The sequence below is a fragment of the Phallusia mammillata genome, chromosome 1 (genome assembly GCF_965637545.1).
Source record: "Phallusia mammillata chromosome 1, kaPhaMamm4.hap1.1, whole genome shotgun sequence".
Classification (NCBI taxonomy): Eukaryota; Metazoa; Chordata; class Ascidiacea; order Phlebobranchia; family Ascidiidae; genus Phallusia; species Phallusia mammillata.
The window spans coordinates 23,146,007-23,161,807 of NC_137252.1; the positions used below are offsets into that span (position 1 = coordinate 23,146,007).

General features: G+C 37.0%; 2 protein-coding genes and 1 long non-coding RNA gene across 3 annotated transcripts; all 3 read left to right on the forward strand.

Moving 5' to 3' along the window:
- The first annotated feature begins 1,497 nt into the window (after positions 1–1,497).
- Positions 1,498–2,511, forward strand: LOC145209190 (uncharacterized). The gene is made up of 2 exons (XM_080079455.1): positions 1,498–1,543; positions 1,823–2,511. Exon 2 carries the CDS (start codon positions 1,835–1,837, stop codon positions 2,492–2,494), a length of 660 nt encoding a protein of 219 aa, XP_079935581.1. The 5' UTR covers positions 1,498–1,543; positions 1,823–1,834; the 3' UTR covers positions 2,495–2,511.
- A 177-nt stretch (positions 2,512–2,688) lies between these two features.
- Positions 2,689–5,286, forward strand: LOC145209188 (U7 snRNA-associated Sm-like protein LSm11). The gene is made up of 7 exons (XM_080079454.1): positions 2,689–3,023; positions 3,479–3,637; positions 3,882–3,936; positions 4,054–4,193; positions 4,518–4,601; positions 4,669–4,714; positions 4,793–5,286. The coding sequence occupies exons 1-7, from the start codon at positions 2,871–2,873 to the stop codon at positions 5,020–5,022; spliced, it is 867 nt and encodes a 288-aa protein (XP_079935580.1). The 5' UTR covers positions 2,689–2,870; the 3' UTR covers positions 5,023–5,286.
- An 8,764-nt stretch (positions 5,287–14,050) lies between these two features.
- LOC145207085 (uncharacterized) lies at positions 14,051–15,484 on the forward strand. The gene is made up of 2 exons (XR_013853734.1): positions 14,051–14,119; positions 14,859–15,484. It is a non-coding gene; the product is annotated as an uncharacterized LOC145207085 (long non-coding RNA).
- The last annotated feature ends 317 nt before the right edge of the window (positions 15,485–15,801 follow it).

Sequence of the window (15,801 nt, forward strand, 5' to 3'; positions counted from 1 at the left end):
AACAAACAGCTCCTCGGTACTATACATAACAATTACTGAAAACATCATATAATTTTTAAATCGACAAATAAACCTGCAAATATACTGATATAAAAAAGACTAAATATACATCGTCGTTACAACTGGGTTACAGCATGACTTCTCCTTCCTTCGTGGAAGTTTAAATCTTTTACTAATCTGAGGATTAGAACAATATTTCCTAAAGAAGATAACCATCACCACAATTAGGTCATGTTTGTCCGAGACAGTAGATATTACTTTTTGTAATCCGAAATATGTGGTTGTAGGGCGGTCCCTGTTTTAAACGGCTCATTGTTTGGCCGGTAGAATAACCTCAGCAAATTACAGTAAGTTAAATCCTTTTTTTGGTAATGCATAATTAGATCGCTCCATAATCAGGAGTCTTTGCTACTCTGAATTCGTTGGCACTTGCTTGTAGAATACACATGCTGCTTTTCTTTTTCTCAAACTCTTGCAAACGTGTTTTGTGCACCAAAACTCATCATAACCTTTTACCATGACCGAAGCATGTATCGAAACTTAACCCCAACATACCTTCATCATATGAAACTTATCATAACAACCCAACTAACAAATATCAAAGGTTAGACATGGAAAACTGTTTCCGGCGTTCGATGAACACCGATCCAGCAATCTGCCACTGCAGCAAAAGTACAAGGAGGTCTTTATGCCACTGTGTCATTCCGTATGGGGCAATCAGTTCATCGATGTAGCTTCTTATCTTATTGGTCAACATGTCACTGCAGAAAACTAGACTTGCTTAATGGTTAACTCAACTTATCTTTTGCTTGCTAAGCACAGTTTGGTGGTTGCTTTTAAGCTTTGATGAGTCACCAGAAGGATGTGATACTTTCGGGTGGTAGAAAAACATATTTGTCACGAATCGCGGCGAAACGAAAGATGATCGTTGACGTGTTATTGACCAACATAAAAGTCCACCAAACACTCGCTTGTGTTGTTTATGAAAAAAAGTCTTTCAAAATAATTATCCATTTGCATATATTTTCATTGGTCATTCCGTTTTATGCCTGTTTTATCATATTTTCAGTAAAATATAAGTGTTCTATATTCATGTATGCATTAAATAAGGCCATGTATTGTACTGGACCCCACTTGGTCAAGCAAACCTCATTCGGAAACTATGTTTCAACTTTCAATAAAATGGACTATTTTTAACTTGCATTATGTTACAGTTTTCGGTTTACTTAGTTCACCCTATCAGACACCAGCAAACATATTTAACACCATCGCAATAACCAACAAAGTATTTTCAGAGGTGCTAATGGAGGTAACACCAATTACCGCGCTGTAATTACCGAAATTTATTGTCGGTTTTAGTGAACTGGCCAGCTACGCATTACATAGGGAGTTTTACGTAGGTGCAAATCGATTTGGCGACTATAATGACATTCGAATCGGCACTGAGTTACTTCGCAACCTCCGAAGTATATAAGATGTCTCCGGCAAAACAAAGATTTGTATTTGTTTGTTTGTATAGAAGCAAGTCGGATCTATATTTTTGGTAAGTATGATGGCACTAAGTATGATGGTGTTTCTTGAATTCCATTTACTAAAAACTAAAAGTATGAAGTGTGCAAAGCTAACTATGCTATTGGGAAAGTCTACGCAACTGTAACTTTTTTACGACTATTGACTACGTTAAACAACCTTTTCAAAATACTTGATTGGAGTTCGGTTATTAAAAAGTTGTTGAAAGAAATTTTGTTACCGGCTAAAAAAGTTGGTACCAAGTGATATTAATTTTTGAACATTATTTTAAACTGTGGTTTAATTTTTAAAGAACACAAAAGGTATGGATTTTGATGCTCTTGTCGACTCTTGGCTGACAGAATATCAGGAAAACAATCATTCAAGTTGTCATGGAAACGATCTTAGCACTACGCAAGTTTCAAATGAAATCAAGATGTCTCAGTTCACCCAACAAAGACATATTACCGCACAACCTGGAACTCTAGCAGAACTGCCTTTAAATTTGTTGTCTTATTTAAATCAGCAGTATAATACCGAAACAAAATTATCTAAAAAAGCCACCCAGTGCCCCGATAACAATTTTCAGAATCAACGTTTTCAATATTTTGCTGAAAAACCAAAACAGCACGTAGCGACAGCATGTGTCCAACAACTTCAATACGACGAACCCACGAGAGAGAACCGGCAGTGCAAATACTCTACCAACCAGAGGTCGGTTAGATATCGAAGCATTCTGACCAATGAAGAGCTTGAAAATCGTTCTGCTAAGCGAAGGGCGGCCAGCGAGCGTGAAAAAATAAGAATGCAAAAAGTAACTGGACAACTGCTAAAATTAAAGCAACATTTACCTGACAGCTTGTTTGAAAACAGAAACCCTTCAAAAATTGCCATACTTCGCCAAGCGATCTATTATATCGACACACTTTCCAAAACTTTGAGAGACAGTGACGATGAAGATGTGCAAATGTTTTTTTCGCAATAAACGTAAAATAAACGTTTTGTTTTGTGGCAATTTTATGTCGGATTTTAAAAATATGTTCTTTTAGAAAATCATTCTCCACTTTGCTTTCAACCTTTAAAACAAAGTAATATACCAATCCTTTTAGTAAAAAAGTTAGTACTGTTCTGTTCCAATAAAGAACAGCATGGTGTTTTTTGTTACATTTTAACAAGCAACATTAGAATGATTTCTATGTGTATTTAGTTGCATTATAGGTAAAATCCCCAAGTATGGCGCGAAGAAAAGCAATAGCATTGTTTTTGCGAAACAAGAAAGAAGTACCTTACTGCCTTTTGACAACGTTTTCCAGTTTCTTTGAATCAAAACTATGTAATCTGCTTTTTTTTCAAAATACGGTATGTCAACTGATCCGACATCTTCCAACTTTGATCCATTAAAAGCGTTGTACACAGAAACCAAGAAAAAATCTGCTGAAGTAAAAGTTTATGACAACGTTGCAACTTTTGAGGCAAAGTTAAAACGACAAGACACCAAAGGCAAAGATGACACTGTAAGTCATAACAAAGTTCCTAGTCTATTTTATGTGTGTTGCTTATTGATATGCCTGGCATTAATCATGTGTTAAACTGACCAATATAGAATGTTATAATGAAGAAATGACAAATCACATGTAATTTCTACAATAAATTTGTGATACCAGACATACCTAGAAGTAAAGGGGCCCAGCTATATTCAAAACATGATCCCGTGTTACTAAATTAAACATGCAATTGGTAAAAAATAAATTTCTAGTGCTGTGCCTAATATAAACAGCTGAGCTGACTTAAGGTCTTTCTGGTTTTAAATCTTTTAGAATAAATGCAGGGTTAGATTGTTTCAAATAATAATATCTATTTTGATACTGGAGGTAAGGCACATGGTATCGTTGTTAAAAATATACTCAACTCAACAGTGCATGGTAAGCAAAATATGATTAGGTTAAATACCTGAACCCATTTAATGTAGGTTAAAAAGGAGCCGAAAAAAAGCAAAAGCTTTTCACAAAATAAAAAACTGATTGAGGAAGCAGAAAAACGGGATTTAAGCAAATTAAAGGAAATGATGGAAATTAGGAAAAAAATGGATGCAGCAAAAAATGAAGAACAAGGTGAAGAAGCAGAACTGGTAAGAAGTACAAAAAATTTACTATATTACTTATTGTGTAGGTTAGCAGCTGCGCTTAAGGACCAAAACATGTTAATAAAGACTTAACATGTTTTGGAACAAGAACAAATGAAATAGTTTTGATCTATTGTTCTGAGCTTTGTGTGCATTTTGTTAAATACCGTGTTTAAAGTATAATAAGCATTTAAAAATATAGTAGTGTACAGGACTTGCACACCTTTATCACATTTGTTTATTGGTACAGAAAGTTATGGAAAGAAAGTCAAAGTTGCCGAAAAATGTTTTTACATCTATGAAAGGTAAGACTCCATAACTTGTTTCCAGATGTTTGTTTCATGCTAAAAAATATAAAAGAAGTCTTTGAAATCAGTGGAGGGCACCTGTATTGTTGTTCAAAATGTTTCTTTACCATACAGCTCTGCAACTTGGGCCAATGAGCCTACTGAACCAACTTGTTGAAAAACGACAACGCTGCCATGTTTACACTCGAAACTTTGTTGGATTGCGCGGGGTCCTGGTTGGTTTTATTGTGGCATTTGATAGATTTATGAATCTGGTGAGTTTACACAAATACAATATATATGTATTAGTTTTTCAACATAGCTATTGGTACATTTTTTGTCTAATATATTTTTTTTAAAGATATTTTTTTTATCTTTTTGTAACGTCTGCGTATCCCTACATTTTAAACTTTTTAAAATATTGCGAGTGTATTTGAAAGTGTAGTTGTTTGACTTGTTAACCACTGTTCTTATAATATGTTAATTAATTGCAAGTACTTTCTGTGGTTCACATAATTATGTTGCATTTAGGCATTTTTGTTCACTCATGATAAAATATAAAACAAACATGATTTTATTAGTGGTTGTGTTTTGTTCAGGCCATGGTTGACATTGATGATACTTTTCGCACTGCGCCACTGGGGAAAGTCAAGGATCATCAGAAACCTCTTTCTGTTTCACAAGTTAGTATTGCAAATCTGTAATAACGTTTCGACCAACAGTTAATTTTGCTTTTGTGTCTTATTTTAGCTAAGACATGCACTTGAAGCATTGAAGTTGGAAAATAAAAGAGCAGGTAAACTTGCGTTAAATTTTATAATGAATTTAAAACTTTTTTTTTTAAATTATTTGTTGTGCCACCACTATCTTACAGCTGACACCAGAGGGAAGCACAGAGCAACAACTGGTGTTACAGTTGTCCAAAAATCAACCAGCTCATCAAATATTTCTCAGAATTCCAAGGCGTTAAAGATAAATCGGATAAGAGGAAAAGGAAAACCATTGGAAGTTTTCCATGGGGGATCCCCTCAACTATATCAACGTCATTTAAGGCAAATGTATGTTCGGGGAGACATTATCGTGCTAATAACGCCAGATAGCTGACAGTGAGTCTGTGTTTTGAGTTTTTGATCGTGTTAAAAGTTCCGAAATTTGTGGTTATTTTTATTTTTTGTGTGCATTATTTGTGGCTAATCTAAAACCCGTACATGTTAATGGTTTTTAAAAAGCACTCTCATATGTATTGAGTTTTTTGTCACCCTCCTTGTTTTTCCTGCTTTGCTACACAAAGTACTGTTCACTGTGTTCCGTGTTTAATCGTTCTGTTGCGTTTTAGTTGTTTTAAACAATACAAGCAAAGCAAAATTAGTCAGTTTTATTTAAAAGCAACTTTCTCTTGATGAAAAAGATCAAAAAACTATCTCTTTTCTTGCAGTTAAAATATTACAGGTTCATTTTAGGCGAAACGTCGTTCAACTATGGTACGCCAGGGCTTTTAAGTTAGTACGCGATCAGCTTTTTGCTATTCCTAATTCAAGTCAGATCATGAAATGCAACTTACAAGACCCAACTGAATAGCCCTGGTTTTTGACCAAACTCGTGTCTTGAAAATTGTTTGAAATTGTCAACCTTGCTGCTTTCTAGTCAGAAGAATATGTGTATCACTTGTTCTACCCTTTACAACAGGGTTTTGGCACGCAGGGATAGAAAATGTCGTCACGATCAGTGTAAGGCCGAAAACCAATGGTTTGAGGCTAACGGCCCCATGCAGCAGTTAGATTTGTAAAATCTAAGTTGCAATACCAATGTGCATTAAAATTTCAGTTTAAAGAGAATTGCAGAGACGATTGTCTCTGATTTTTTGGCATTGTTTGCAAAATACGCCCAAATGAGATCAAAAAAGTCAACTTCCCGGAAATGGATATTGATTTTTGGTCGCCATCAAACATTAGTTTTTTTTAGAAAAGGAGTTGCTGAGAAGGTCCCACTGAAGCTTGATTATGTAGGCCTACAGCCCTACACTATGCCAAGTGTAGCTTATCTGCACACTTATGACAAAGAATTACCACGATATTGTTTTGGTTGACTTTTTTGCTGAATAAAGTTTATACTGAATATAAGTATAATGTAGAATTATTTTAAGTTAGCAGAAAACTCGCAAATGAAGCTAAACAACAATAATAAATCTGTTTCAGTTCAAGTCGTTGTCTTGTGTCTTGATTGATTGCCGTTGTTATGTGGCATCACACAATCACATTGTTTCATGTGGAATCAGGTTATTTCGCGGCAATTTTAAAACTTACTTGTGGTTACGAACTATATGACATATTATGAAACAAAAAACGCGAAAAACAAGTGACCTCTGCAAAGGTCAAAACGCTTTTTTTCTGAAGAGCAATTTTTAGAATGTCGCCGCGTTTAAGTGTAACACAAAACTTTTAAACCGTGCAACCGCCTAGAATGCGTTGTAAAGAATTCGAGCAGCGATCTGGACCGCCTCAGGCACTGCATAGCTTTCACACCGCAACCCCGTTTTTTCATGACCTCATCTTTAGAACGTTGAGTATTATGACGTGACAATACTTTGGTACAGCGCGAAAGCCGCTTGTCAAGTGCGGTCTGTCAGGAATGTGGATAATCTGTGGCAGGGAGTTTTCATTTAGAAGGTGTGTGATCAATTGAACACTCTGAACAAACGTGTGAGAACAAGCCTTCACCACCGGGTCTTTGACGATGTATTACGCCTTCTAGCACCATTTAAACGCCTTCGACTAACACCAATCATAGATCGTTTACATGTAAACTGATTTTAAAAGCTTTGCACTAATTTCTTTTAATTTACTGGAAAGTTCCATAAATACACACAAAAATGTGGATCAATGAAAATTAAGGATTGGTTTGGACTTTGAATACAATGAAAGTTAGCAAGGTAAGCAACCTACGGGGCAATTGCACCAGCTCTCGCTGCCTGTTCGTTTTATAACTTGTGATAACAACCTTTGCCTGATACAACACAGAAATCCTTACTAATGAGTTAGGGCTAGGCCGTGGGAAGACAATTTTTTTCGGGAAGAACTAACGTTGGTGATTGGTTAAGATGTGGTCTGCAGGAAACAATTTAAATTTTGGAAGTGTGTTTTTGAAGTTGAATGTGACCATAATAACAGTAGTGGTTCGTAATCGAAACAAAAATGAAGTTAACCACGTGGTGTCGCTACTGAAACTTTAACTATGGTTTTGGAATTATAACTTTAGACAAATCAAATGATATGATTGTAGTTCTTCTGGCGTGTTTGAGTTCAATCAAAGTGAACGAAATACTACAAATTACAAGTTGTCAATTAAAGCCGTTCTGTCGGCATCGAACTTTATATTGGGCCAACAAACGTAGTCCATGTTGGTGGTCTGACAAATGTTGTGGTTACGGTCTATTGGCTTTTCGCAGCCTTTTACCACCCTTCTTGCGCGGAAAATATGTACAAAACTGCTTGCTGGTGCCCTTGCGTCTTTTACCCTAAAATGTTTTCAAAACAAGTTAATACAAGGCATTTATGACTATGTGAAGCTAATGCCCCCGCCTGTGTAACGTGAAAACTTAGCTAAGTTTAATTTCTGTTATATACGTTTATGATGGAACCGTTTGCGATTGTTGTGTATCAAATAGTTTGTGATGTGCGAATTAAAAGAACTATGCTTTATTTGCAACACTTAATTTTCGTTGACGAAAAGTAGAAATTAAATTCACATAAACTTGAAACCCAAAACGGTCATTAAATTTGCAATAAAACTTTGCAGAATGACGTAATAAAAATTCTCCCGCGCGATGAAAAATCGCCCACTCGCTGAATTCCTCCCATGGTTTTCAGCCCAGTGCAAAAGGGTTAGGCGTTCTGCTCTATTGCGCCTCACTGCACAAGCTCTACGCTCTTTGATCTATAACCGTTCGTTGTAGCTGACGTCATAGTGCGCTAAAATCGTGAGAAAAAATCGGCTCTCCTGGAATGAGGAGAGCGTAAAGCAAAGAGCAGTTTCAAGTTTCTTTATTATGCGGCGTCTGCGCTACAGCTTGAGGCTTCTTATCTGCTGTGCTCGTTCAAATTCCACTGCTGGAATTTGTCTTTTTTTCGTAGCAGCAAATTGCTGAAATTCCGGAGTTTGGGCTGTTTGTTTCTTATCTGCTCGAAGCTTGTCTCTTTCTGCTTTAGCCACGACGATTGCGGCTAACATTGCGTAATTCTTTGCCGTCTGCGCCAGTTTTTGCGCACGAATAATTTCAGCTTTGTTTCGCATTTTTCTGCATTTTTAGGCAATGAAAAGTAGGTCGACTTGAAACTTGCCGCTGATTTAAACAACTCAGACACGTTGTGTTCCTATTTTGCGGCAAACTGGACGACTTTGTTTTACGATATCTTTTCTAAAAATGGAAATTTGACATAAAATAAAGGAGAGTCTGCAAAACCAGCACATGTGCATTATAATTAACACAATCCTTCTCTTAATATTTCACCACATCAATTGATAAGTCCAATCCTAAACCCATTTCCAAACAACCCCAGTGCAGATCACCCTCAAAAGTTGTACTAATCAATGCCGTTTGTTATGCCCGTAAGTCTCAAAAGGCCGGAATAATAACCTTTTAACGCCTTGGAATATATACTTCATAATGTAAGAGATTTCGTACATCAACACCTTTAACGGCAATCTGCTGACAATTTAAAGACAAAGTATTCACGATACGAAATTCCGTGACACATGCATTGTGTTTTTTTTTACGTGGGTAATCCCCAGGTGTTTGCTTGTAGCGTGAATTTGTGAATCAACTTTATAGTGAATGTTGACCTAAATGGGTTTGAAAAACACAAATGCTTATTGTCAAAACATTCTTCTCATTTTAATCTGTTGTGTATCACTATTATATCAAGTATAATATTGTAAGGTTCAACTCAAAAAATTTACTTCTTACTCAAAGGCAATAATGCTATTGACTCTCGTTTGGTCGAGTAAACGTTCTACGAAATGTATCCATTAATTTGATATTCAGGTTTGCAAACATGTCAAAGTTGTCGCCCTGTTGCACTAATTACAAAACAACAGCAGTTGCAGCAGTACGTTTTTAAGTTTAGAAGCGTTATTTGGCTGCAGAGTACTTACAGACAGGATATTGGTGGTAAACAACTTACCTAGCACTTTAAAGGTTCATGCAAAAGCTACAATTAGACAGTTGCGTTGGTATAATATACCGTTGCTTGGAAGCCAATGTAAATATTAAGTCCTCGAGATACGCGCAACAACCGCAAAACGAATTTTCCAACATGCAGAAACGATTGGTCCGCTTCTATTTGATTTTTCGTGTTTTCGTGTTACGTTTTGAATTCGTCTGAGAAAAGCAAAATTCGATTTTAATTGACGTTATGCTGCAAGTTTTTGTTTTAACTGACAGAGCAATAAGCTGCTTGTTGGATGCAAAATTTTCAGAGGCGATATCTTTGGAAATTAAACTCCTTGTTTTTCACAAACAATTAACTCTTCTATTTTTTATCTTTTAACGATTTTTTCCGAACTTTGAACTAAAAAAACTGAGAATGCTACAAACACTTTTGGCGCCAGCACGCAAAGAATTTTTTTTACGTTGGGAAAATGACTGCAAATTGTTTTTCAATCGAACCTACGTACTGGTAGTCTTATTCAACAAACAGTTACCAAGAAGTAAACATGATTTTCTTTCTCCCACAAATTTCACAGAGTCGAATTCACTTATTTGTAAATACACACCCTCTGAAAAATTAGCCCACGTGTTAACGCAACGTCACAGATCTACATGACGTATATTTCGTAGAATAAGCGCGGTTAATCATGTGTAGAGCATGTGCTTTCGTTTCACGATATCTCTGTTTGAAATGTCATCTGTCTGGCGATTGTGGAACCGCCGCCGAGAACAATCATTAATATTCCGCCTATAGGTGCCAAGCGCTGCGAATGGGTTTACAACAAGGCTGGCATGTAGTAATGTAGTTAGCGTAGTCGAGCTACATACCCCAGTAAGATTACAGTTATTGTCATAAGCACCTTTGATTTATTCCGGTTAAGCTATATGTGTTTAAAATATGTTTCGTATTTGGCAGTAGTGTGAGCATATTACATCACACTTGTTATAACTAATAACTGTAAATTTACCAACAAACACGACCATTTAAAACAAATAACGTTATTTTACCAAAGAAAAACGTAGCCCGCGCAACTCATCACTAACATCCCTTTTTCGTGATTCACACAGTAACTTACCACAGTAAATGACACAATTGTGTTCATAAACATCCTACACTGAAATTCCTTTGGTATCACATTCTGGTTGTTATACACAAAACTCCCTGATCGAGGGTTAAACCTCGTCGAAAAAATTCACTGGATTTTAAAACGATGAGTCATTATATCTGGAGTTACCGATGAGAAACTAATGTCTGAGTCATCACAATTCAATCGATGGGGCGGGTATTATTTGTATGTGGATCGTGTTGCGAAATTTTAAAGGTGTTGTTCTCTGTGAGTCTTCCAATTCAAAATTGTTCAACGATCTAATTGTATTTGCTGTTTGGGTGCAGTATATATTGATGTGTGAGAACGTGAGATAGGAGTTCACGAGTTTACCTGAGGTAAGAGTCGTTATATATAAAGTGTTTAGAAACATTAAATATTAATAATTTAGTATTGCGTGCATGCTATTTACTATATTAAAAAAAATGTTTTCAAAATATTGGAAAAAAGGCTAACAATACTTTAATCGCAAACTTCAGGCATTGCCAAAGTCGAAACTCGGTAAACCAGGCTTCACAAGTAATTGTGTCATTCTTAGAAGTTAGCCGAAGTGCAATGATGAACAACAGGGATTTGTTGGGTTTTGTGAGTTAAGAAAACTCGGTCAGAAGAGAATAGATTTAAAGGGGTGTAAGAGGTGCTTGTCGGTCTGACACAAGTGTGTCACATCTCACAAGCCAATTGGACCTTGTTCCCAATTCAATAAACAAACATTGTTGACCCGGGGATAAAAAAGTTGGTTTACTTTCCGTTGTGTGATGTGGTTTTGCCTGTTACCGGTTTTGCAATGACTTGATTTCAGATCCTAAGCTTTTGTGTTTGTCTCATCCATGAGTTTATTGATATACTTTTATCAGTGTAACATATCGTACAGTATACTAGTGGGTCCAATTTTCGATAACATTTGATCTACTTCGCAATGTTTCCAGTACATTAAAACCTGCATGTCTTCAAGGAAAACTATCGAAAACAATTGACTTCGTTCTCCTTTAATGACACGACAAAACGTTTTGGGGTACGTATTGTCGCTCAGTCTGGACGCAACGTTTTTAAGTGAGTTATGTACCAATACGGCTGCGTTGAGATTAATTGCTTCCGCTACGTCATAGCACGAGCTGGCCACCCCTGCAAGTCGATTTCAGCCCAGCGTCACTTCGCTCTGTACATGGGATTTAACTGGGCGTCAGCTTGAAGTGACTGAAAGCCGAAGTGCAGGCTACTTTGCGGTCAGCAATTACTTTGTTGCTGGTGACATTTTTTAAACATATCTATATTTGTTTACGTTTTTTGTTTGTTTGGGGTGACTTAGATGTTTAGAGCAAACATTTAGATTGTTTTGTACGTGAAATGTGTAGCTAGCTTTACTACCAAAATGTTTAAGTCGTTCACTGCAAGTTCAAGCCATTCTTCGTCGAGTCGGGCAATTCCCTTGCGCTTTTAAGAATCAAAACTTTCATATTACTAGTAACTCCACATAACCAGGCGATTGTGCTTCAAATGTTACGCAATGAATGGCGGACGCCCATGATTGGTTGTCGCTTTGAATCGCTTCCTGCAGACTTCCTCAGGGCCGACCGCGCGCGTCAACGTGTGTGTGTGCATGTTCGAAGAACATATGTAGCCAAATGGCGCGTCTGAAAACGGCAGTTCTATTCCTAGGGCTACTTTGACGAAGGCAGACTATCGATTGGAAGCTGCTGGCTAAACAAAGTGGAGGTGCTGTCTCTGTCAGCATTTGAGGTCTTGCTGGGCTGCAGTAAATAGTATGGAAGTTATGATTTGAGGTAAGTCAACTTCTCCCAATTGATGTATTAATGATTGTTGTAAAATTTGTATAAATGTACATTTTGTGTAGTAAGAATGATACCTAACTGTCTAAACCTGGTTTGATGAGCAACAAATAAATACGATTGTCAACAAAAAATAGGTTAATCTACTTTATTTGGCGATTAGAGTACTGTTTGTTAAAAGCTTGTTTGTGTGTGCATACAGTTGAATTCGTTCCATAGTACCAACTAAATAATTTTTAATTGCAGACTTGGGGGCAAAACACGTGTGACATTGGTTTACATTTTGAATTATTGCTCATACCACTATTGTTTTGCAAAGCAAAAAGTAGACAAACTCATTATGTGTAACAATGAGATCACCACGCCCAACGATTTTGGCGGGAAAGTTTCGGAGCCGCATGGTCCATTCAACTGACTGCGGTGTTGGTTAACATAAACAATGTACGGGTAGTTTTAGCTCTTATACCTTGCAACTTTGGCGCTAATTGTTTTGAAATAAATAATTTTAAAAAATAGGGAATAACTTTAAAGTTATCAACAAACTTGCCATTTTCATACTAGATGCTCACAGTTACTTTAAAAATTGTGATTTGGCATCCGGTAGGACACTGTTTAATTATGATTTGCCAATTTCTCACAGGATATATTAAAAAGTTATGACAGTTTGCTTCGATGAATCATTAGGAGGAAAGTAATCTAAACCGTTTGCTATGTGACAACTAGCTATTGCCTGTGCCAAAGTATGTAGGTTTGTCGCAATAACATTACTAAATACCAAACATAGCCTACACTTAGTTCGTGAGTTAAGATGCTGTGAAAGGTTGTCTGTGTGGTGAATTTGCATTGTAGTTGAAAAAAGGGTACCGACTTCCGGAAGTATTGATTGGGCAGTTCAGTTGCTTTCGGGCCCGGGCCACTGATTAAAAAAAATGTTTTCTGTCAGCTATTGTGGTCAAACAATACATGCTATTCTATTGTTTTTTAATCTTCATGAATGGTAGACCAAGACCATAAATCACGAGAAATAGTTGTTTAAATTCTTACCTATTTCAGCGCTGTTGACCACGTTGTCTAGTGCTAGTAGTGTGACGAGTTGACGACGTGTTCTTGGTTGTTAAAAGTTGTCGTGCATAATTACACTTCTGCGATTCTGTTTGGCCCAGAGCTATACGAATTCAATTGACTGGAAGTATCGTAGATGACTTGTCGCGTCACCCGGCAATTACAACGGAAACCCGGTAGTTTATATGTGTAATCTTGTAGTCTTGCGATTGCGAAATACTTATGAATGCCTGGACTCCGAAATTGTTTTTTACTTGATGTAATTAGGTCGTGCTGCTGAAATGTAAAACATTTGGTGCTTTAAATGTTTAAACATTAAAAAATCGAGGTGGTATTTTAATGGTCAATTTTGTAAGTGAAAATCTTAGCGTGCAACAAATGCCGTAAAAACATTTCAAGCATTCGAAGCCTTTAGCTGGGCCAGCAAGCTTTGCAGAAAACCCTACTTTGACATGCGTGTGCGTGAAAGGTTGCACGTGCGTGTGCGTTTGCTGCCGCAGCAAGACGTATGCGAAGCATGGAGGCTTTTATGTCTTGGTGGTGGGGCATAGTAAAAGCAACCTGACGCAGCTAACCCGGACAGGAAGTAAAAAATGGCGGGAAACCATTTCCACGCGGCTTGCAGACTAGAGGGAGTGGTTAGCTGAGATCGTGCGACACTGGGAAAAAAACGAGGTCACAGTTTGCTTTTTTCTTGCTGCTTTGTTGAAACTGGGTCCGGACGCGCGGTCGTTACACATGGTCGCGCCAAGTTTGCTTTAGAACGCGGTCATTATAAGCGCACAATGGTAAGAGAGAGAGCTCGCCGCAGGCGCCTCTCGTCGCTGTTTGCTGAAAACAACGTGGCAAAATGCGGCGCTATATAGAGTAGAGATTCGCCTTTTTCTTTGCGCATTCCAGAGCAGCGCCCTGCACGCGATGCGAGAGTGAGAATCGCCCAATGACAGCCTTGCACTGCTGATGTAAGTTTGCTGCCGATTTTCTGGTTAAAGTTTAAGCTTTCGAAGGGGTCGTGCTCGAAGCAATGAGTTCAGCTGGTGACAGAGCAGATTTTATTTTTACCTTTATCCAAATTAAATCAAGTACTTTGAAATTCTCGCCACTTAAACACTGCAAATTTAGACAGAACAGGTATAGGATTGTAAAAAAATACATTTACTACTTTGCGCACATCCCAAATTAAACGAGTGCTCATCGGCCGCACTAAAGAATGAAACGATCATAGGCGCTATAAATTAATAATGACCTGCGGTAGCTGTGATGGAAAGAGAATGGACCAGGAATGTGTTTCATTGATGCATTGTTGTCAGTTGAAAGTGTGCGACAGGCCAATGCCCGGTGTTCTGACGTCACAGTGGAGGTATACCTTGTTGTGGTTACAATTACAACGGTAGCCTTCCCTGTAGCACTAGAACGGGAACTTTCGTGGTCGATGCTGCTTGCAAACAAACAAGGAATGTCTTCTCTGTAATGGAATCAAGATGGCAATTTGCAAACCAAGGCTTGGTGATAGGCGCATTAGGGAAATAACTATCCCTGGCTTGCATTATACCCTTTTTAAATTTTGGCCAAGAAGATGTTAGAAAGTGTTTAAAAATGTAATCACTTTATAGCCTTCAAATATTAAAGCATGATTTGTTGCTGTTTTACAATGTATTTACCTGTTAAGGTTCAACCAATTAAAACCTTTCACCTTTAAAGCCCAACATAATGTATGGTACTTGTCCAATAGGTCACCATAATAAACACAACTACATATTTTTTTATATTTTTCAGATTCTCACCAATGTGTACCATCCTTGACAAGTTTTGCTCCAAAAAATCTCACTCTTTAACTAATGTTATAATTTACTGATGTTGGCTATGGTACCGAACAGGTCAACATTGTATTGTGTAGACCAGTCGCCTGCTGAAGTAACAACATTTGTTTTAAAGTGTGTTTTAAATTTATTTTGTGCATAATTTTTAGAACTATATCACTGTTTTGTGCTTAGCCAATGTTTCCAGATATTCTAAACTCTGTTTCATTTTTCAATTTACTGTGTAACATGGCTTAAAAAAATAAAAGCCTCTTTCAAATTCAACCAGCTAATTGTATTTGCCAGCCCATTTTAGCTATCAAAAGAAATTACCTTTACACACGTTGACTCCAGCCTTTGTAACATTTCCGCCTAATGGGTGTACCACAATAGCCCCTGGTTACCATCACTGTACTTCTATTGAATGATTTAAATACAAAAGGTTTTCAGGAGCTCCGAATAACTGCTTCATTTGTTCTGAATTAATTAATTGCTGGCAGGTGGCATAAACTGCTATTTAAGATCACAAAAAACAAGTATAACATTAATGTTTTTATTTGATTTTTTTACCAAATGTGCCCTAAATAAACTTACCTGAAACAAGTGCTACAATGAAATGTATACAATTGTGATTGAGCATTCCAGTATGAAAAAATTATGCTCAAAATTAACATGTGTATCACATTAAATGCAACAAACATATAGTTTTCAAATTTACCTGCAAAGTACCATATATTTGTTAGCAGAATAAATTTGCAAGGATTGAGAATATATTCCAATTTAGCTCAGATAAATTGTCTAGAGCTTGGCTTCTCGATTTTATAAAACAAAAAAGTCAACTGCAATTGGTATAGTTACAGTCAATGTAATCTTCCTACAGTAGGCAACAGCAACACACGTTAAGTTTAGTGGATTTTTGT